The 24,012-nt window shown below is 38.2% G+C and overlaps 1 protein-coding gene across 1 annotated transcript in view; it reads right to left on the reverse strand.

Annotated features, from left to right (window-relative positions):
- Positions 1–24,012, reverse strand: part of DPP10 (dipeptidyl peptidase like 10) — a 231,138-nt gene that overhangs the window by 14,744 nt on the left and 192,382 nt on the right. The window contains exons 9-19 of the mRNA XM_057366529.1: positions 22,632–22,786; positions 19,929–20,026; positions 15,606–15,729; positions 13,454–13,492; positions 12,257–12,364; positions 8,816–8,907; positions 7,326–7,373; positions 6,559–6,680; positions 2,804–2,851; positions 678–776; positions 500–569 (exon numbers count right to left, since the gene is read on the reverse strand). Of these exons, the coding sequence (XP_057222512.1) occupies positions 500–569; positions 678–776; positions 2,804–2,851; positions 6,559–6,680; positions 7,326–7,373; positions 8,816–8,907; positions 12,257–12,364; positions 13,454–13,492; positions 15,606–15,729; positions 19,929–20,026; positions 22,632–22,786 (1,003 nt within the window). The remainder of the gene's footprint in view (positions 1–499; positions 570–677; positions 777–2,803; positions 2,852–6,558; positions 6,681–7,325; positions 7,374–8,815; positions 8,908–12,256; positions 12,365–13,453; positions 13,493–15,605; positions 15,730–19,928; positions 20,027–22,631; positions 22,787–24,012) is intronic.

The raw sequence follows: 24,012 nt of genomic DNA on the forward strand, positions 1-24,012 counted from the left end.
GTTGAAAAATCAACAGACTTTGGATCATGCCTCTCATGCCTTCAACCACTRATGATCAAAAATAGTTTTTCCTTCATTCCGGTGTTCCTAAAATCAGTTTTGCTTTATGCATCTCAACTGAGCCCCTCCTGGAAGCTCCACTCGTTCCTCTCAGGGATGAAAAGGAGCACATGCCCTGAGTGAGGTGCTCTGTGGGTAGGGTCAGTGTGGGTCCAGGAAAGACTGCAGGAATACTCGAAGCTACACCTTCAGAAACACCAGTGCCTCCCAAACATAAAAAGCACAGCAAAGCAGAGTTAGCTCAAAAAAACCCCAGGCATCTCTACCAGCCAGCACCTGCCACAAAATCTTCCCAAGAAMAAATCTTTTGATTTATCAACTCAAATCCATGAGATATTTTTCCTACAAGAGGTTAAAAAAAATAAATTCTAATTTCAGAGGTAGATTTCACTGAGAAGTACTTTTTCATTATTTTGAGTGATTCTACACAGATACTTACATTATTAAYAGAAGGGCATACTGGTTTCGATCCGTGAAATCTTTTGGCAGTGACAACTGTAAAGGGAATTCTTTTAAGAAAAGAGCAGAACATTAAAGGCTGGTAGTCACACAAATGAAAAACAGTAACATTGCAATAAAGCTTTTGGTTTGATAAAATAACATTTTGCCAGATTTACCGTAATCCTCAATGTGAATCATTTTTATTTCAGTCTTGTAATTCTTTTTCTTAGAAACAACTTCTTTCAACACAGGGTTATTTTCCAAAATATAAAACTCTAGAAAACAGAAAGAAAAAMCATGTTGAAAGGCTTGGAGRATCATCACACCAGAGATACATCAARATTCAAGAAGTTAAAAGAGACAAATGCGCAATGATCTTGTAAATTAATCTTGCAATTAATCTTGCCTATTAATTCCCTCTGTAAATACATTTTTTATAATGCAACTACTTTTCAATTCAAAAAGACACACATCCAGTCCATTTTTTGGCTTTGGCAGGCTTTGTTTTCTACGTAATTTCTACAAATGATGTCTCTGATGACCAACATGAATATCAGTCTCTGACAAATCCTAACAGCAGCTGTCAGAGCACAAAGCTGCTCTGCTGGGCAATATCCTAAGCCTCATCCAGGAATTCCTTTCCCCCAGTATTACCTCTTCCAAGGCAATATTTAGCCAGCACAGCTAAATGTGGTCACTGCATGTCCTTATCTGTCTTATCCACTTCAACCAACACCAAGACATTATAAAGCTCCAGACTAATTTCAAGCTACCCTTTTACACAGGAAAGAATTACTAATTTTTTTTTTTTTTTAAATAAACTCAAATTACTGATCTTGCTTCCAAAATTTAGGTTTTTTAAATTAAATAATAAACTCTTCACTTAGGGCCAAAACAGATAATCTGAGGAGAATGCTTGTTCTGGGCAGTGAACCAAAATGGTGTAATTATAGTCAGAGGATGGAATAATTGAAGTAATCTTTAATCATTCCTTTATGAATTGAAGAGGATAATCTCATCTTGCAGTGAAACACTAACAGTAAATTATCTCTCCTATTATTTGGCTTTTTGTTGTTACAACAAACAACATCCCTCTATCCTGACTTRCTTTATTTTACCCTAAGGTGCTTCACATAAATCTCTCTTTCAGTAAATCACATACAACAGTACTTTAGATGCAGGTAATAAAGAGCAAAAGTCTGCCTTCACAGAATTAAGGAGCTCCACAGAAGTCTAAAATGCATTTATTCTGAGCAGTTGCTACCCTTTACTGAGCTGGATAAAACCCCCTGCACTTGGTGGGCCATGGCACTGAGCTTGTCACTAAAAAAAAAAACAAACAAACAAAAAAAAAAGCCGAAGTGCCAACATTAATTAACACTTCATAGCATGGCACTATTAATCAGGATGTACTTCAACAATCAGGATCAGCTCCACTGTTATGGCTGAAYAGTGACTGGCCCATGCACACAGATACAGCTCAGGACTTCCGGATTCTCAGAAAATCCTGGGGATAATCCAATTGATGAAATGAGGATATGCAAGAACTGGTTTAGTGCCTTTAGTGCCTTTGAAAGAAAAGTTGTACCCATTCCTGTAAYCCACACCTCCATGSCAGTGGGGTCACAGTGGAGCTGGARGTRGCAGAGTTGTTACCTCTGCTGCACCCCCAGGAAAACCACTGCTGAAGGACAATCTTCCATTACAAAGCACCTCAGCAGCCAGGAAAGAGCATCAGATTTGGTGTCAATATACAAGAAAATGAGTAAAACTTGACAAAGGTATAGAATACCCTCCTAAAAAGCCTTTACTATTGGATTTGTCTTCACTGAAATACCAGTGGAGTTGTTCTGATTTGCGAAAYACAAGAGAAGGACTAAATCACCRTATGYRGGTCAGYTTTWATGAYCAAWCRTCCAAGAACTGTACCTGACTACAAMATAATTGGATTGCAACTTYAGAAACATCTCTAMAWGTACAGAATTTGCCCTGCAATGGCAGCTTGATATACATAGAAAGCAAAAAGGATGAAGACCAACCTGCCATCTAATTTACTCAAGTGTAAACAGGAGATGAGTCACATGCATTTAGCACAAAACGTATCTGAAAATCTGGGGAAGTTCTACTAATTTCATTCACTACTTATTGTTTTCTGATGTGGATAATGCTAAAAAATAACTAATTGAACTTTCTATGAGTAAGTCATCGTAAGTTTTCTTGCAATGGCCTTTCCCCTCTCCCACACCCCACAGAACCATCAAGGATGATAAGAAAATTTACTTTTTTCACAAGGTATACTCACTTGCAGTATTACTGGTCCTGTGCACACTTACAACTGGAACACCTGGTCCTGTTTTGAGAAGAAAAACAGAAGGAAGGTGAAGCAGTTAGTACTCAACAGCTCAGTTACAAAGAATGAGAGGAGCAGTTATCACACAAAATGGGATCCTGAAGTTCTGTGCATGCACTTCCTTCAAACAGAGCAGTAACTCCATTTGTGCCACTTGGGAAGGACACAGGCTGGGCYACAGGACCAACAAAGAGTGAAACAGAAACTGCCTTCTGCCTGTTCAGCAGCCCAGACCCTGCACCCAGAGGGAGCTTTTTTTTTTTTTTTTTAATCTCCAGGTTTTAGTAATAAGTGAAGAATAAAAAAATCATGGATGTGCCTAATGCATRGTCTAAAATACAGCAGTTTTGACACTCAGAAACTTTAGGCTGACTGGGAAGTGATTTAATGCTAATATTCACTTATATTTTCTATGGAAAAAACTACAGAGGTGTTGAAAAATTGTATTTCACTTAATTATCTGTTTAAGAAGTTCCCTCAGTGTGCCAACATTGCAAAACCAACAGCATCACCGTTAAATCTAGGTGTGATGCAGTCTGATCCTATTTCACGTACTTTATTTTTCTGTACAAAGAAACTAAAAGCATCAGGAATATTTCTTCATGTCAACAGCTRCTGAGCAGATGCACAAGGGGTGTGTGAAAGTGGAATGGCCAAGTTTGCTGTCACTGCTCTGAAGATCCCCACTAATGTGAACCTAAAACAGGAAATTCTGCATTCCCACCTCCAACAYAGAATTTACTCCTGAGAGGATTAGTTCTATCTCAGAGTTTAAATTACAAACATTCAGTCACTGCTGGGAGAGGAAGAATGACACAGAAAAGATGAAGTCCCTGAGGACCCCATGGMAGATGAAGGCAAGGACCCTCTGAAATTAGGAGTTACAATTCTCTTTTTGAGAAAAAAAAAACAATTCCCTTTGAGAGTTCAGACACAGAGCTTAATTTATGTGTTTTGAGAGGTTGTCTCTCTCAATTAATTATGGCACAAGCCTAGGGAAATGCAAATACCTGAAATAAATAGCATGATGACATTCACAGCCTTCACTGAAGACTTTGATCAGTTGCATTCTCTGCCTCAAGGGGGATGATTGACAAAAAYCTTACAGGTAGATGGTTGACAAATCACAGCTTTTTGCCTCTCTATGAAGATAATTTCTTCAKATGTCTCTTTTGCTCTGGTTTGTCTTTATTTCCAGCTCTTTTTACTCTAGCTGAATTTCTCATTTTGCTTTAAATTCTTATTTAAGAAAKACCATTTCTGAGGGGGAAAGCACCGGTGTTTTCCAGCCCAGCTCTATTTGTCATACTAGAAGATGGAAGGATGGTGACAGATTTTGAGAAAAGGGAGATTGCAGAAGATTAAAATGCTGATCAGAGAAGAAAAAACCAGATTTGTGTTGCAGGCATTGTATTACAGAGCATCAGAACTAAGCACAGCACTTGGATTTCCCATTGACCCCCTATCACTAACCCCAAACACACAGCTTATTTCTTGCTTGATAAAAGGGGGGAAACAATTACTCCCCCTGTGAACTATCTTATTTGAGTGGAGAGAATAATATCTTGCTAGTGTTTATAAAGTGCTAAAGGAAAAATCCACAAGCAGTGTGGAAAGTAAGTGCAAAGGATGTGCTTGGCAAAACTGAGGGGCTGAGGAGCCACTTYTCAATCTGCCAGACAAGAAATAACTCCTCACTCCAGGAGAGTCTCTGGAGATGGATACAGCTGCTAAAATGAGAGACATTTCCTGGCTGAGGGAAACTAAGAAGGAAAAACTAYCCTAATAAAGGTGCTCGTGGGTAAACAGGAGGTTGAAGAATTGAAATTTGTACAGATCCAACCAGTCCAGAGTCCCCCAAGGGCTTTCCTGGGCAAATTGCTTTTGTAACAATTCAGCAAAGGCTTTTTACTGCAGGAAAACAAGGAGATGTGCCATTTTTCTCCTCGAAGCAGTTTGCCTCATACTCCTGCAAGCAGAAGAGTTTTGGTGCCTGTTCTATGCTGACCTTGCCACCAACTCTGGTGCTGCCAAATGCCCAACCCAGCCCTCCACGGGGCCACGCYGCTGCTGGAGCTGCCAAGCTCTGCTGAAACACAGAAAAGCACTGAACAACTCCCTGCCAGCAACTGCACATTAATGCCAGAGCCGGGAGAAATGAATGACAGTGGTTTAGCACCCCCGCCCAAAATCTACAGCTCAGGGCAGCCCACTGGTCACACTCAACAGAGTGTGGGTTTAATCCTGGGAACTGCCCTCTCCAAAGGCACTGAAAGCCATGAGCTGGTGAGTTAACACATGCACAACACCCTACTGGCATCCATATTTTTATATCAAAGGAACACGTTAAAAATTACAGGCTGAATGTTTTTTGCTGAAATAAAAACAAGATGTTTTTGGGTCCTAGCACATTGCTGATTCAGGGCAAAAAAACTCTTCCCAGTTTATCAACCGTCCCTCCTGCAGGAATCTGAGACTCATCCCATAGAGATTAATTCCAGCACAAGGGAAAACTTTGCTTAAAGCATGAGGAGATCATTACTCAGGGAAGAACTTCAAGATTAGCACCATCACTTCCGCTGCAGATTTTACCATGTATAAACCATACTTTGCATATTCTTCTTCTAATCAGCTATGTTTTCTAGGTGCACTTCCAAAAAAAAAAAAAACCAAAACCAAACCAAAACAAAACAACAAACCAACCCAAAACAACAAAACCAAAAACAAGCACCTTATTTTAGCCAATATATATTCATGGTTTCTTTGTCTGGACACATTCAATGCTCAAGTCAGAAGGTATTTCATTTTTGTGGGYGARAAAAAGAAAAAAAAARKWRRRKTKSMAWWRRAAMMRRAAAAAAMMMMWKSMWWWWAAAWKRRSYWWTYMWWMSKWWTTYMRRWKRAWTKKGSYYYKSYYYTTTYMMYYYKRWYYTAGCTATGGAAAAAWGCTGGGGGGATGGTGTCTGTAAGGTTTTGAAAGTTTCAAGGACAACAGGTATGCCTATGTACTTTATTCTTGATTATCTCATGCTTTTCTGAACCTTTTTCATCACTTTGATATATAAGTGTTTATTTCCGGTGTGTGGGTTATAAATTTCTTGGTGTGGGGTGATTTTAGGTTTTTGTTTAGACAGAAATTCTGAGGCCAATTGGTGCCATTTAGTGCTACTGGAATGCAGCTAGCAGTAAAACAGTGAATTATTTATTGCAATTGTATTGATATAGAGGATCTGTCTCTGGGGATTAAACTGCAGCTGTTTTTTTGGTAGATACATCCATAAACATACATATGGGGTGAGGGTGTGGAGATACACTGCACAGCCACATGTACAAACACTGCTACAGAACACGGGCCCTCATTATTTAACCAGGTATAGCTGCACAAGATCAATCCCAATACATAATCATGAAGCTGTTAAAAACCACAGTACCATCACCACAAATTCTGATTTTTTTGGTGAAGGATTTTTAGGTAGGGTGAATTTAAGCTGATATGCTTTGCTTGGGCAGAAGGAGCAGCTTTCTGACATCACTCATTACTTAGCTATTACACAAAACACCTTTGCTTGCTGTCTTGGAATAGGCTCAGTACAGAACTTTGAGTAATCCTCTACTGAGCTTAAAGTTAGACTCCAGCCTAATGCCCTTCTCAAGGGAATACATTAATTCTGAAGCAAACAGCATTACACCCCGTGCATTTGGCTTACCCTTACAGTGCAGGAGGAAATGCCTGTTCATGGGGCTGAACTTGGCACTGAAGTAGGTGCACTGCTCCCTCAAGAAGTTACAGGAGAGACACTGACGATTCAATGACCCCACTGTCGACACACTGGGGAGGAAAATAATCAGAAATATTTTACATTGGAATTAAATACAACAAACCTAGAATTAGCTCATCAGAATGACAGAATTTGATTTAGTCCCTGAATTGCCAAAACACCACTGACTCCTTCTTGCCTGATGCAGTGTTGGGCTGCTGCTCTGCCAACCAGGCAATGTGGCCAGGACCCAAAAACTGCCCAAAGCACCACTGGGACTGCAGCAGCTCACAGTGCTGGGGGTTACAGCATTAGCAGAAACCATTAAAAGCCTCATTAACCTCAGATTTAAGCAATGAGAATGAGGTGTTTCACCCACATTAAGTCACGTGATTAAACCCTATAAATATTTTTACTTAAAAAACTTTAATTATTTTTAAAACACAATTATGTTAAAGGCTTGTATTTACACTGAACTTTTTAGATGCCTATAAAGGATTAGTGAACACATAAGTGATTAAAACATTTTGTGTTACAAACTTATTCATTTTTTAGAAAATGGAAAATACTAGCAGTTTGAATTTTGAGAAGCTGTGATTCTTTCCTTGTTACAGCTCAAGCATACTGATTTTTACACAGCAYAAATGATTACCCAAGCTCCACAAGGTATSGCTYGSGCTGAAGAAGCTGATAACACAGCCMCATGTACYTCTTACCTGTGGAGCTGTCTTCCTCTTGGTGACTCTTCAGTGCTTAAGAAATAGCTGTGCCCAAAAGAGGATAAAARTTAGACCCAGTTTGGTAGACTGTCTGATTTGGGTAGAGTTTAGCAAAGTGAGATATAGCATAAGTAACATTTTTTAAAAATAAAAATCCACAAATATCCACGAAGATCAAATAAATATATATAAACCTAAGTTCAAACTTAGATCCAATATACAGATTAGTTATTTCAGATGATATACAATTTCCTGTTAAAACAACAKGATTTCATGGTTTTAATTCCTGTCACACCCAGGAGCTCCAGTAGCAACCAGGACCCCTCTCAGCATATGAAAAATACGGAAGAGAAAGACTCTGCTTCACTCCAAGAGTTTGCAATATAAATCCAAGTAGTAGATAAAGGTCACAATGAAATTATAATCATATATTACAATAAGTCTTATGAGATATTAAAACTTTTTTGAGCTGTAGAAAAAATTTTTCTTCTATAAAGTTTGCATGGGTGGAAAGAGAATTTGCAAGAATGCCCAGACGAGCCTTTGGTGTTTCCCTGATGAGATCCTCAAGAAGTTTCATAGTCTGGCAGGCAGAAGGAGGACAAGGCAATCCCCTCGAGTGGCTGAGACAATTCATGTGCAATCTGTCACCACTCTGCAGCCTGAGTGCATCCAGACCTCATTATTTCCTCTGGGCCTTGCAAAAGCACCAGGAAATTCTCTAYGGATTTACTTTCAAAACCCATAGAAGAACTTGTCAAAAAAGGGTTTTCTCCAGTACCATAGGAGAAGGTGGAATTTATTGCAGCTTCAAAAAGTTATTGCTGAAATATCATTTATTTTAAAGAAAATTAGTATTAGATGTATCTGTATTTTTTGCCATGGACAGATAAATGTGAAAATTAAACAAGAACCACTGAAGTTAGGGGGTGACTTGAGGTATTTGGTGTTAGTTCTAAACTTTTCCCCAAAAGCACCAAATATGTGCTGCCTTTCCATCCACTCTGTCACTAAGATGGGCTTTGGAATGATTTCTCATGAGTGAGCTGGGTGAGAATCGGGATTTAAGACAATCTCTACAAATAATTGGAATGTATGAAGCTGAACCAGAACCCCAAAACTCTGAGACCTCATGCAGCAGGGGTTTGATATTTTATAAAGTACTAAAATTTTACGATGATTCCTTATCTGGATTCCAGGGAAGAAGTTACCAAAATGTTATTTCTGCTGCACTGKGTGTTGATTTCTTTTATTCAGAAAAATACAGCGAGTCAAGAGATGTCATGGTGTGCTTCTTTCCCTCTGCATAAAAAAGCATTCAGGAAAAGAATGGCAGATGAATTGTCTTACAACTGCACTTCATGTGCTCAGGTGTGTCAAAGTTATGGTAATGCTCAAAAATGAAAGAAATATTGTCTAGTTTTGGCTTAAATGTATGCAACTTTAATAACTCAGATATTTTCATAAACAATAAGAACAGTGCTTACATCTTTTGAGTATTTTCATCGTATGCCAGGATTTTGATAACTTCCCAGTTTCCCGATGTCAGGTGTCTCACACTGATTTGTTCACTTTTAGCCTGGAGAGAGATGAAAAATGTTAACTTTTCACCTTGCTATGTTTTTCTCTGCCTAGCAGGATTGTCTGCACTTGCCATTACTGATTACAGCTTTTTAAACTTTAATATGCAATGCAGTATCTTTAAACCACAAACCTCACATTTTGACAGGTCTGAACTTCACTTGTCCATTCCCTCCCATGCAGAAACCTTTCAAAGTCATTAAAATGATCTCATTTTTCAGCAATTTTTCTTCCAGTTGCCCATATCAACAAACAATAGAAGTCAGGGTGCAATGAAGGTAAACCCAACTCTTTGGCTGGAAGTTGCAGCAGATATGGGTTAAAATCAACAAAACCTGAATTTAGAAGCTCATCTGAAGGTGTTTCCTAGTGCAAAAGGTAAAACTGTGCCTTAGACTACTGAAGATTAAAACTTCAACCCTCACTTCTTGAACATAGTCTATGTAGGTTTTTCCAATAGTATGGTTATTATGCTTGGTCTGGATGTACAAATTCTCAGTTTTCAAATTCAAGACAAATTGTAAAGAAAAGGGGGATGTCGCAGAGGTGATACTCAGTGGTTACACAGCCTACAAAAAGTCATAAAGGCAAAAAAGGTTGWTTTGKTTTTTTTTAATCCATGTATTTCTGAACCATACCCTGAGCTCCACATCCACAGCAGCAGTAACTCCAAAGCAGAAAATGCTCAAAGATACCCTACAAGACATGYTAGGAGCTGGCAAGGCAGGACCAAGTCCCTTAGAACTGATTTTTTTTAACAGATCCACAAGGAAAAAATCATGTACAGACTCTATGAGAAACCTTGCAAATAACCAAATGAAATCAGGATCCTGTGCTAAGTGCTGTACACGTTTATGATGAGGGCTCCCTGCTCAGGAAGATTCTGATATTCAGTGCTGTCTCCAGGAATGATTAAAATACATATTAGTGATTTATTGTAAGTGACTTKTTCTTCTCTAGAGAGAGAGAAGCTGCAACTATTGAAAGAGATATTTAAATATTAAGATCACAGAATCTAACAAGAAACAGCAATAAAAAGCCCAGCCAAGCGTTAATAAACATGGTTATTTTTCAAGGTTACAGCCAYAATACATAATTTATGAAGCTTGCAGAAAGTTATCGCCTTGATCCATTAAAGTTACTTTATAATTTTTATTCTGCGGTTGGAAAAAAAGAGACTTTCTACAGTTGCAAAACTCCATGAAAGAAATGTCTAGATACATAAGACGTGATTCAATCCCATCTCAAGATTAGTTTCTTTTAAATATTTTGCAAGTTACTAAAAACATTTAAAAACAATAAACCACACATCCACCCCTCTATCCTCAGGCAGTAAATCATCTGTGACAGACAGCAACCTTTTAGACAGTAACTTCTCCTGGCATAAAGATTTAATCAGGTGCTTTGTGTCATTCACACGTGCTTTTCTGAAATGCAGACAAAAGAAATGCAGCCAGCATTTGTTTTAAGATYGAGAAATCAGCATCAGTGATTAAACTGGAGTGAGCCATTAAAMTCTGCTTCTTTATCCCAACAAGTCCACGTTGCTCTGTGTTTTAACTTTCCTGCACGTGAAGGCTGAGCTGTTAATGTGCTGATGTCTGCACAGAGAAGGAATGAGAATCTCAGTCAGATTCCAGAGTTACCCTCTTCATCACAGAAAAGCTGTGACCATCTGGGCACTGGGGATCTGCTGACTGCTTTAAATTCTGCAGGGCACCWGCTGTGGCTCTCACAAGGTGTGACAAACATCTAATGGGACCAAAGGCTTTATGTGCAACGGTTAATATACTTTTTATGCCTCTGTGTTTGCTTTAGAAATAATGGACAATCAGATTAATGCAGTGTGTAAAACACATCATATAAACATATTTCCTGCCCTTTACTGCTCTCTGTCAGCCCCATTACCACGCAGGATGTTGCCTMCTGATGAGTAATGGTTGGTACATGGGATATCACATTTCCTTCTTCTCAGGAGCAGCTACATGCTTAAAGCCAAATTTGTCATTGGTGACACCATTCAGATTTGTTTATTCATGMTGATGGCAAGCAAAATAATACTAGTTTTTAGTTCTGGAGCTAGCTGTGCAATACCCAGGGCTCTAATTCTGCCTAAATTCTGAATCATAAGTTTGACTTCAAACATTATTCTGCTAGAATTATAAGCTATGTTTAAAAGTAGGCATGTATTTAATTACCTTACTGAATAGAAGTGGGCTTAATCTTTGCTTAAATATTTTCCTGAATTTGGATCAAACTTCCTGGGCATTTTAGTACCAGGAAATGTCAGAGTCTACAAGGTTAAGCCAAGTTTGATTGTATCTGTAACATCCTTGGGAATGATGCAAGTGAACTTCCAGACCTAGATCATTATTATATCATACATTTTAAAGATATGTATTCACATTGTGAAAGATACCAGAATAAGACTTGATTGACTAAATGGTTTTGCTCTTGTGTGAATTTTTATGTGGTTATTGTATTAATGCACCTTTACCAGACTGTAATCTGAGTTCCTGTTTTCTTTAGGAAATAGAATCTGATGCATCTGTGACCCCTTTTAACTTCACTGACTCTTTCTTGATATATTTACAGCAGTGAATGAGTATCTTTTTTCTTGTTTCTTCAAGTTAAATCCTCATTAATGTTCTTTTGTTCTTGTTCTGTCTGCAGTACACTGCAAACATATTTCAGACTTAATAATGTTCATACCAGAACACTGTCATAAAAGCAGATAGCAGAGCTGCCTGGCACCAACTCTGCTATTTGGATGTTTTGGGTACCTCRGTAATCCCTCCTATGGCTCTGCTAAAGCACCTGGATTAATGCTCTGATGATTTAAATAGAGGCCTTGGAGTGTTCTGTTCCAGGGCATAATTTCCTTTATTAGATCATCACAACTTCATACTGGTGACCTTCAAAGTCATACTGCAAATTTATCTCCTTTCAAATCCTTCTTCAGAAAAAAGTAATGACCCTGGGAAATGAAAAATGTTGCAAAGGGTAGCAAAAGTGTCCTAACTTTCACAAAATTTTAAGTTTGGATATCCCAAACTCCCAATCCTCCCCTTACTGTTCTGTAAGAGTAGATTCTAAATAGACATTTAAAATTATTTATTATTTTCGAAGACACATGTATAGTTTATACAGAGAGGGTACAATTAGTGMTTGTTCTGGAAGAATTTATAAATATGTCTCAGTGCACTGAGTGACAACCTGGAAAGGACAAATGAACTGAAGGGCAGGCCTTTGCCTGGGCCATGTGTGGTCAACAGAAGTCCCAGATGAGTAGGATGATGAGTAGGATACTCATCAGATACTCAAAGCAGCCAGAGCCAGAGCCTTACCTGCACAATGAACATGGCAATGTGGTGAAACTCGCCCCGGCCGCCCTGCTTCACCGGCACCGTCATGAAGAACTTACTGCCATCCTTGGAGAAAACAGGTTCTTCGTTCTGAAAATGTAAAATTGTGTTAGTCTGGCACACTTTTCATTCAGCTTCTTAACGAAAGATCAGCTTTGGTTTTTTGTCTCCTGGGTTTTGGTAATTGCTGTGCTCATAAGGCAGCTGGAGAAAAATCTTTAGGTTTTAAATATATTTTGCTGAGATTAACAAATTTGTGGTGGCCAAACCTGAATGTAGCTCATGCCATGGGCAACCCTGTCCTAAAACATGGGTTACAGCCCTTGCAGAACTCTCCCTCACAATGAAAGCTCCAGTAGTCTCCTTCCTAATGCAGGGGGACTTTCCAGAACATTTTCCTTTACAGATATACAATTAATGACAGAGATAACTCCTACTAATTGAMGAGGAGAAGTTTCAATGGTTTGGACTCACTCAGTACATGCTCAACACCCACTGACTTTGATAAAGCTGTATGGAAAAAATAACTACATTGAAGGGACATTCTGGATCAGTCTCAAYCACAAATTGTAGCCTGATGTGATACCATCTCTCTGTGTCTAACTTTGCACAGAAATATTAAAGGAAAATGGTTTGCTATAACAGCACAGGGTTTTTTGTTGAGATGATTTCTCATTTGCACATTGCAAAATGAAGCCTGAAATGTAGTTTAAATAGAATGTGTTTCATCCAGTTATTGGACAGTTCTTCTGAAGCTATGAAAGTGGAATAATTCACTGACATATTAGTTAAACATATTGTTCTGGGTATGAATTTAGAAATATTACAGTTTCTCATTCCAATTATAGCCCATATGACCTCTAMTCTTTGAACTCCTTCAGCTTCAATTTGGTGAGATCATTTTTAAATCAGAAACAAATCACAGTAAATAGGACATGCCTGGAATGGGATTCATCTGCTCTGTCTTCAACCATCCCAGAGTCAGGCAGTTAATCAGCTGCTCATCTAAGTGCTCACTGAACTGAATCCAGACCAACCAGAAACTGGAGGGAATATTGCCTCCAAAACCCTCACAGGTGTCTCAGGATTTTATTAGCTTATAAAATAACACACAGTTAAATAAAAATTACAATGAAGCAATTACACATTATGCACCCAGAAATAGCATTTATACTATACCTGTTTAGGAAGCCACAGGTCTGACTGCATTTCATATTTCTAAGGAGAAAAAAAAAAAAGGAAAAAATTGCTTTTATGGAATAGCTATAGAGAAAAAATATTTCCCACATTCAGCAAAAGGTCTCTAGCTATTTCATGGCAGTGTTTTTTCTACTGTGTTACAATTTTCTCATCTCTCTGCTGGCACTTGCGTTGAAACAAATGATAATTTAATTACAAAGTCAGCTGCTTTATTCTGTGTTCTTGGTAGAACACCACAGGGGAACTAAGAATGYCATTTCAGTCCGTTCTGATTAGCTATCAAGAAGCTTTACACAGGCAGTTCTATTTGTTTTGTACCTCTAGGCATCATCTGACAACTGGATATTTTAGATCCTTCATCAACACCAGGCAAACAGCCAGCATCAAGCTCAAGTTGTGAGACCTTTTCAAATCACAATCCCTTGCTTTAATGGATTGTAGTGTGGCATTAGTGATGAAAAAAAACCTAAACAAATTATTGGGTTTTATTGTTGATACTCATATTTCACATCTTGCCATCTGAAAAAAGAAGCCTAAAACAACCAAATATCATGCACACATTGCTGGAAAAAAAAAATGTAATATACATCAACTGCTGCAAATTATCACAGCCACAATGAAGTAATGAAAACTTAATAGCTACAAAAGCATTTGTACTTATAGGGCCTGAAAAATTAAAATCTGTAGCTTCTGCTGACTTTATACATTCCTTTGTGAAACTGAAGATGTGCAAAATCCTAGGGGAAAAGGCAAGGTTTATAGATGAAATCAAATGGTGTGATACAGTGTTAAATTCTTACGATATTTAGCTTTTTCTCATCCCTTAATGATTTCAAGAGCTTCACCTTATTCCAGAGGGTGCAGTGTACAACCCCTCCAGAATGAGCCAGGCTTGAGCTCACAATGGTGAAACTGCATCACTGTCCTTCCTCAGCCTCCTAAAAATGTCCTTTGCTGCACTCTGAGTACCCTGGAGTGGGACTTTTCAGTCTCTCTCTCTCACTTTGTGTGCTGGATTACAGCTCCCTGGAGATCTACTTCAAACAAGCCCAATTGACCTTGGAGCACATAAAGGTTTCCCTCTCACAGTGGTTCGGGACCAATTTCTTAATAAAAAGGCAAAAAATGYTCACAGGAACCAGGTGAAAAGCAACCAAATCTCCATGGTCACAATCTTAATCCCCACTCTGGGGATTTATTTGTAGTTTCTGAGTCAGGAAAAGCAGCCTGCAGTATGCAGCAGAAGAAGCAGATGAGCTTGGAGATAATCTCTACCATTTCAATGACTGACTTCAGCAGCAGACACTGATGGGAGCCTTTTGACTCAGAGGCCAACATTAATCACTCATAACCATTTACACTGCCAAATTATACCCTCTGCTTTGGAGCATCTGTTGGTACTGATAGCAGCATGTATAAATATTTTCTATACTTTTAGCTGGTTCTGGGAAGAGATTGTGACTCAGAATGGGAAAGCAGCCAAGTGCGCTCAAGATGCAAGACTGACTGTGAAAATGGAGAGATGGAATGCAGGAGGGTCAGAAGTCAAAGTCTGGGTCCAGGGGTGGAATGTGGCTGAATTCAAAGAGAAAAATGTATTTCAGCCTGGCTWGCATCCAAAAATGAAGTATCCCTGTTGGCTTTCAATTTATTTTTTTTTTCTAAATTTATTTAATTCTGCTACGAAATGTGAAGGAATTATAAGAATTTTACACCTTTTCCTTAAGTATATGTAAACTGTGAGACACAGATTGAAAATTAAACTCTGCAGGGGGAGAGAAGAAAAAGCAGTCAGCTGAAARTATCTGTCAGAGGACAAGCCTGTCACTGCTGTATCTGTACCCCAAGTACACGATGCTCAGCAACTGCCATTTCCACTGAAGTTAATGAATGAGCAAAGCTCAGTAATTCTGAAAATGTCACTCAAAGTTGCTAATTGCATGAAATCATTTCACCACATTTGGAATTTTCTCACATCCATTTCCTCCCTGTTGACTAATTACAGTCAGCTTGAAACCACTGCATCTGCAAACTGATTTCCAAAAATCTTTTTCTGAATATGAAAACAAAATGCAGAAGGAACCTTGCAAAGAGATTTTTTTTTTTTTAGGGAAACAACCAAACAACTTACCCTGGTACAAGCCCCAGTTGTAGTTTCACAAACTGTAAGGATGGAGATATTCTGAGCTCTGTTTAACCACCTCACSACAGCCTTGGTGTTGCTTATCCATTTCACCATGGTGATATAATATTCCCTGAGCAAAAGATTTGAAAACACAGTGTTCAGATCATTGATATTTCAGATTAAACTAAAAAAAATTACATAAATATAGTGCATTCAAATGCTGAATTTGTACTTTGTGACAGTGCCAGTACTGAGGGATGGGGAAAATAACCCCAAAAGCCCAGCATCTGTGTTCCTACAAGTGGGAAGGCTCAGTCCTTCACTCTGATGCTCCCCTGGGAAATTTTTGCATATATACAGAAACTTTACCAACTGTGAAATATATGTCTGCAAATACACACGAAATTCGTACTGTCCAGCCAGCTTGGAAACAAGCACTGAATTCCAACAGAAGCCAGTAATTTCCTACACCAAACAGCTTCAGATGACACACATTTCTGCAAAAGAAGCTAGCCCTACTGCCAAATAAACAAAATAAAAAAGTTCTCTAAGTCGATAATATTAGAGTGCAGCTACAGCCCAATTCAAAAATATAAAATAACAAGTATTTTCTGACAGGACTTCTGGATAAAAGGCAAGTCCCTCTTGCTATCACTGTGTTCCCATTTCTGTTTTAAGAAATAGCTCATCATATCAGCCAAATTGTCTGTCCCTCAACAACCTGGGCTGAGCACAGGAGGTTTCCCAGGCTCCTGGCATGAAAGATTTGACTCCCTCCTCCCAAAATCCTGCTGGGCTGTCGCTGGGGATGTCAAGAGTTGTTCTGTTGCAGTTTGTCATCCCAGCCCAGCTCATCCTTCCCTGCTCCACTGGTAGCTGAGTTATCTGCAACAGTGAAATAAGTTTATCCGGAAATTCAGACCCCCTTCAAACAAGGGGCTTAGCTTGAATATAATTAGGCTTTTGATCTAATACGGATAGAGATCTCATTACTCTTTGACAACAGGCATTTAATTATCCATTCAAAAGCCTCCTCACTAGATCAAAGATCCCAAGCAGCACCAGCAGCTCTGATGGAGCACTCAGGAGAGGCAGGAATTCACTGCCTGGTGCTGTGTGTGCAGAACACACCTGAACAACCCCACATGCACAGCTTTCCTTGGCTTTCATACTTGACTTTTAGTAAAACAGAGATTTTCACATGTGGATACCAGAATGATAAATAGAAATGGGGACTTCAAGTGTATTCAAAGTCTAATATTTACCTCCCTCCCTTTTTTTTTTTTTTCTTCTCTAACAAATGTTTAATCTTACTGAGGGACAAAAATGCATGTAAAGTAAAAACAAGTAAAAGAAAATCTCTCATGATGACATGAGTAGCAAAGCAGGAAAATTTCTGTCTCCAGGCCTCCCAGGCTCTGTTGCAACTGATCTGTTTGTTGTACAAACCTCAAGTTTTCTCACAATCCTATTTTAAAGAGGAAAGACCAATTSCATTCCAGACAAAGGACTGAAGCAAAACATTAAACCATGTTTGCCACTGCAGAAAACAGAATTGTACACATGAAAGGGAAATACCAAGGGGGAAATAGTAATTGCATGAAATACAACCATGTATTTGAAGGAAGACTGTCAATCTTTTCGTGGCATCAACAGTGCATACTAGGAAGCAAATTTTTCTATAGAATAAAACTTACACGAGTTAAACTTACAAGTGTTATTCTGTCTTTATATCAGAATGACCTGAACAGTACTTGAGAAATATTACCAAGCATCTTTAACAGGATTCCTACAAGAAGCAAAGGATTTTTCCATTGAATTTATTGACTGAATTTTTCAAGGAATTTAGTCAATCTTATGTCAAGTTCCAAGATGCCCTAAAAATTAGGGAAACAGTTTTATGTCTTCAGAGACACAATTTGGGACAAGTTGAGAATCTGAATGTTACTTTTTGTGCTAATAACTAACAACCTCTTTCTCCTTCCCTTCTCATCTGTATGATTTCTCTATGTAGGAGTGAATCTCTCCAGCAGTTGGTTATGACCTGTACAATACCTATTCCTAAAATATTTCTGCCCTGACAGATCCTTAAAACTATGTGTGATAATGAACCACTCAATTTAATTCTGAAAGGCTTCCACGACCTATTTACTAATGACTTCATAATGAATGGATTAGAAAGGTCCTGAAATAAATTAGCTGCTAAAGGGAGCTACTACTTTTATTAGAAAAAGCTAATATGTTAGGTAAAAAAATAATCTTCCAACCATGACCAACTTCAAATATTTCCACTGTAGAAAAGTCTGTTTAAAGCACATTTATCATAACTGCATATGTACTGATATAAAGGCATATATGGGTGGATGGCCCATGTGAAGACTGTTATTGGAATCCCAAGTCAGATGCACAATTTACAGTAAAATTGGCTCATAATTATACCATCTTYCTAAATTTTACAGCATGGAAATGGTACTTTAACAGTTAAAATGAAGAAGAAGCTAACTTTTTTCCCCCCAGTTTCAAATGGATTTCCTCACTCCTCTCATGCGCTAGCGATGAGAATTTTTAATACAAGTATTATTTCAACTGAACAGCAACAATATCTTTATCAAGAACTGAAAATTTTGGCAAAAATGCTCCAGAGACTTGGGTTCAACTTGAAGATGCAAAAAAAAAAAAAAAAAAAAAAGTTTTAAAATACTGATGTTAATATTGGAGTCTGCTATTACTTCCCATCTGCTGATGAGGCAGAATGAATCTGAAAAATCTAAAGTGGAACCATAACATCTGAACAACATTTCCAAGATCAATTTTTTTTCTTGTGGATTTACACATTGCTTTCTCGCTTAACTTCTTTGCACCCTCTGACACTAAAAGGACAACTTTAATGCCATTAAGGAGAGTGAAGATGCTGATCTTGATGGCAAGAAATCTCTTTCAGATCTTACAGCACTGCTTAAATTAAAGAAGGGTAAGAAAGCAGCAGGAGATTTTATTATGTTTTTCAGTACTGGCCCATCAACAGAAAGAAAATACTTCAAAATGCTCAACTCATTCAAAATAATGTCTCATACTAACACAATCAGTAAGCATGCCWGCTGAAACCAATAATTGCAAAGCATAATTCACTATTAAATTATCCCTGCAATAAATTAGAGTACCTCAATTTGTGTGGTTTTAGGATCAATCTTAGGAACCAGCCTAAGATTGTTCACAACATTTGCAAATAAGTGGCCACTGTTAACATCCTGATTGTTTTGGGAACAATTACCATAAAACATTTGGGGATTTGTAGGAACTGGAATAACACAGGCAGAGGTGAGGTTTTTTTTCTCTCAGACAGAGGTACCTTTATGTTTGCCAATCCTTTTTACACCGTTTTCCATCTGAAAATGCCCTGAGTGAAAAGAGGATGTGACAYTTCTCTGACTCTTAGCAGCCASATCTGGACYGGAGAAACTAYTGTTGTTATTATTATTATTATTATTACCWCTATTAYATAGCATTTCAGGKCTAGAAGATCACCAGTATTATGTACTGAAATTACAACTGGAATTGAATCAAGATGATTGCAATAATATCCATGGAATACACATATAGGAAGGGATGAAAATTTTCTTGCCCATGAAGAAAAAACTCAGGCATCTAAAGCAAGGACAGGCAATCAGAGGCTCAGCTTATCACAGTAAGTTTAACAGGAGAGTCACCAGTTGCAGCCAGACCTCATTTACTCAGTTTCAGAGGCTGGGGAAATGTTAAATCAGCTCAGTGGTTTTGCAGAAGCTTCTCCTGAAAAGCAGAGTTCTGCCTTTCTTAGCCTGTATGATCTGGTGTCACTGCACTTCACCCTCTGTCACCTCACTGCACCTGTTAGCTGGGAGGAGAAACCAAAAGAGACGTTTGGAATAATTCTAACTATAATTAATAATTATAAAAATTCTAAATCTCTGTTCTTTGCAGCAGCAAGACACTTCTGCAATGTCATGTCAGAAACAGAAAGTAACGAGTTGACAACACAGCAAGAAATGGCTGGGAGTGAATGAGTAACAACCTCAGAAAAAGGATACTCCCCTTAATCACAGCCTAGGATTCCTAATTTCATATTTTCTAATAAAATGGAGCTTTTTAAGACATCACACTTGAACACATCCCAGACCTTATAAGAGTACAGCTGTGTTTTATTTTATCACTATATTCAGCCACAGGGACTTTGATCAAGTGCATTCCAGTCAAAGATAAGTGTTGTGCTGCTGTAAAAAGGCAGTGATTAGCCYAAAAGGCAAGAAAGGTTAAATCAAACAAGAGTTTCAAAACAATGAAATTATATACCTTGACTTAAAGCTGTCAGGTGGCATCAGCTCCAGGGTGTGTGCTGGTCCATACAGATTAACTACAAACAGCTTTACTGTTGGGTTTGTTTGACCTGCCTTTGGAAAAGMAAAAATAAATAGGAGTTTGAGAGGCACTGAATCAGTGACAGCTAAGCATACTCACTCGTTACCATAATTCAGAATCTTTATAAAAATGGAAAGTTATTGAAGTTCAAGCATGTTAAACCTGAAAAAATAATTTCACAGCCATGTGAATCACAGATAAAAAATATAAAAATATGATTCTCTCACCACCCTTTACCTATGGCAAACCTTCCTGTGCAGARCCAGTGACCAGCACTGAAGTGGCTTTTCCCAATTCAGTGAAGTCAGCGGCCAAAACACACTCAGTTCCTGAATCTGCAGGTAAATCCAGCCTCCAGCAAAGCCTTATTAGGTGCCATTGCTTCTTCTTTCAAAAAGCTTCACTACCTCAGTCTGAGAGTGTATTCCTACTCTTCCCCCTCTCTTTTTCTATCTCATTTCCCCTCAGTTTTCCTTCCCTTGTTTGCTGMGCTGAAAATCTCCATTTCTGGCCTGGATCAGGAGCCAGCTGCTGTGGCAGGACAGCTCCAAGGGAAACAAAATGCTTTTTGCTGCTAAAGGGGAATAACATGGCAGTTTGATAGATATCCACTGGGAAGAGTGTGATAAATCTCGGGGATCCACAGGGAAGTGGGAATCATCCTTCTCCCATAACACGGCTCGTTACTCAGGGATGTTCCTGAGATGAAGAGAAAGCAATGGAGACACAAAGAGAGGCTCTGCAGGGCTGCTCCTGGTCCCACATCCCTGTCCTGGCCATGCCACCCCCAAGTGTGTCTTGTCCTCATGCCACAGGAAGCACACTACATCACAGAAAACCCCTGGGATACAAAATAAGAGGTGTAATCCTCAGTAGGGCTGACTGCTGTTTRATATTGGAAGGAAAAGGTAAAAATCAATGAATCTACAGGTTTATCATAGGAAACTACGAAGTTGGATACTTGGTTCTTCACAGGCTGAAGGACATCCACAAATTCAGTTTACAAATTTGGTTTATCTCAAAATAAAGGCTGAATAATGTAACCACTAACTCCTGAGTACTATGGAGGATAAGGAAGTGGCATTTGTGTGTTTTTAACACTGCTAGGGGGAAAAAAAAAAAAAGTTTTAAAGAGGGCCTTAATTAAACTGCGAGAACTACTCTTCTTTTTTCCTCATAAAAATTATGACATTTGCTCCAAAAGAAATATCATCTTTCACAGGCTCCTTTTTCATAAACACAGCTTGCACAGATGCAGAACTCTTTTTATCTTTCTTTCCTTGAAGAATACAGTCTGTGTGTATGACATCTACACAGACGAGCATGTTCCATGTTCACAAACACACGTGTTTAATTTTATTTTTTAATCCTAGTTATAATTTTATCTGATGGCTRCACTCTATAATAAAGACCAAATCTTTTTTGTAATCTCTGTTGCTGTACCACCAGCTTCATTACCAATTAATGATGTTTAACGGGTAGCTAAATTTGTATTAAATGGAGACATTAAATAAAGATAATGTTTTTTCATTAGTGAGATTACTGAAATAGCATTGTGTATCACTTTTATGCTGAGTTGCTAATTAAATAGAATTACTCCTTTCTCATTTACAAAGCTGACTTAAAACTATTCCTAATTTTTTTTTCTTTGCTCTGTCACTCAAAGCCTTTTACCAATGCAATTATATAAACTACCACTAAAATTACTGGTACTTCATTATTTCAGAGTATTATTTCAGAGCACAAATACATTTTATTTATATAATGTATGAYATTGTTTCATAGTAGCTGGTACAGTCCAACTGTTCAGCCATCAAGAATAAAGGTTCATCACCAAAAACCAGTAGCAGAAATAGGAGGGTAACAGGAATATTTTCTAAAGCTCTCAATAAACTTTCCYTGAAATGTCAAAGTAGTACCACAATGTGGACCTATGTACCCCAGCAGAAAGGAACTCAGACACTTTGAAATGGCACACAAGGGCTGGATAAACTGAGCAGCTGGAAGATCAAAACAAAAGATCTGGAGGCACCTCACCAGAAAATCCCCAGAAAACGAGAAGCAATTTCAGGCATTATCCCTGTCTGGGCTGCTCTTTCACTTTCCAAAACAAATCTAAAAACCCCTCCCTAAATCTTCTGAAACACAGTGATAGTTCTAAATTATTATTTTTTTTCTTTTCCATGGCCATGAAAATATGTTACTGTGGCTTATCTTATTCAATGCCAGCCTGTCACATTTCTTAATAACAGCACAATCCACTGAGATCTCTGTGTCTGTGAAGGAACATGCCCTGTGCTCTGCACACACAGTGTCACACTCCACTGCATCTTTTTTTCTTATGCACTCCTTCAAATGCATTACCCTTTCCTCTGAGGTGCTGGATTGATTTTACCAAGCCAAATATCAATGATGAAATTACTTCAAATTAGTTTCTCTGCTGTCCCTTCACACGATAGTCTCTTCCCAACAAAAGGTGTTAAGTTTACTGGGAAAAAAAAAGTGATTATTATTTCCTGAAAAGCAACATGAACAAAACCAGCTTCTGTTACTGTCTGGAAACACTCTTTCCATATGGTTGGATATTATTAATGAACATGGAAGAGGAGGTGGGGGYTGCATTCACACTCATCTTACCTTGGGATATGGATATTGCTTTCCCTTGGGATACAGACCTCCCGTGAAGCGGGGAATAACCATGTTGGGTACCAGAGAGTCATTTATGGTCAGGAAAGCCAGTCTTTCCCCGTCTGGAGACCACCAGTGGGCRATGTGGGAATGAAGAAGCTCCTCTGCAAAACCAAATTTCCTTGGGGTCCATAAAACCATCACACAGTGTCCAGCTAATTCCCTCTGCCAACTTCAAACATGTCTGCTTTAATTTCAGTAATTTCACAACATCCTGGGTTGAACGTTTGGATAACAGGGAATACTGAAGGACTAAGCTTTAACCATTTTCCTCAAATGCATGCTTCCACTGACATCAATAAAGCATCTAAATGTGAAAGATTATTGTAACTGACACACGTTTAGTTCCATTGCATTCCAATACATGTGTTTATTCCAATTTTAAAGGATTTGAACCATTTTAATGCTTTGGGGGTTTGGAATTTTTTTTAGGATTGTCAATTTTTTTTTTCTTCTCTTCATATGTAACTTCAATACACCTGATTTCTCTGAGTTGTGGCAACAGATAATATGCAGATCTTCACACAGTCATATTTATGTAATCATTTTTGGAATGTAATATTTTTACTTTCCCGTCCTAGTCTAGTGGACAGCTTTAATTCTTGGAAAGTTCAGTTTTTCTGGAGTGTAAGTTTTTGAAAATCCAAACAACTTTTCTTTTTATCCAAATTTTACTGGCTTTCCAAATCAAAGCAATTCTCAAAAATGTCACTCAATGTTGTCTTTCATTTATTGTCATTATATTTCATAGTCAAAAGAAACAAACCAGAAACACCCACAGACACAGCATCCAAACTCCTGGAATCCCAGCAAAGCAGCTCCTGAGCAATTCCAAATTCACCCTGTACAGCTCTTCTGCTTCCACTTGTGAAAAGAATTAAGACTTTTTTCATTTTGTATTTGATATATAGGCTTGCTTAGTAAGGATTTTGTATTTAAATCTGAAGAATTTGGCTGGAAACCTAATTGAGAAAAGTGTACTAAGGGAAAAAGCCTGACTGCATACCTAATTTGAAAGCCTACCTAAAAAAACCACTTAAATTGTCAATAGAGACTCTCCAAGATGCTAATCAGATTCTGAGAGTTCTAAAGCAGCTTAATGGGTCGAATTATCASAGGTTAGGTGAAATGAAGCTGAGACCTATATTCAAAGTCATATATTCTGGGTCATGCTTCTCTCCCTGGCTGGGTAACTAAAACCTTTTACACAGGAGAAGAGCAGAGAACCAATGGTGAATATCAGATAGCAAAAACCACAATCGTGTTTGCTTTAAAATATTACTGTTTGCATTTAGGCAAGGTTATTCACACAAAGAAAAGCTATTCCCAG

This window comes from Malurus melanocephalus, unplaced genomic scaffold (genome assembly GCF_030028575.1).
Source record: "Malurus melanocephalus ecotype Western Australia unplaced genomic scaffold, MMel_1.1 scaffold_67, whole genome shotgun sequence".
NCBI lineage: Eukaryota > Metazoa > Chordata > Aves > Passeriformes > Maluridae > Malurus > Malurus melanocephalus.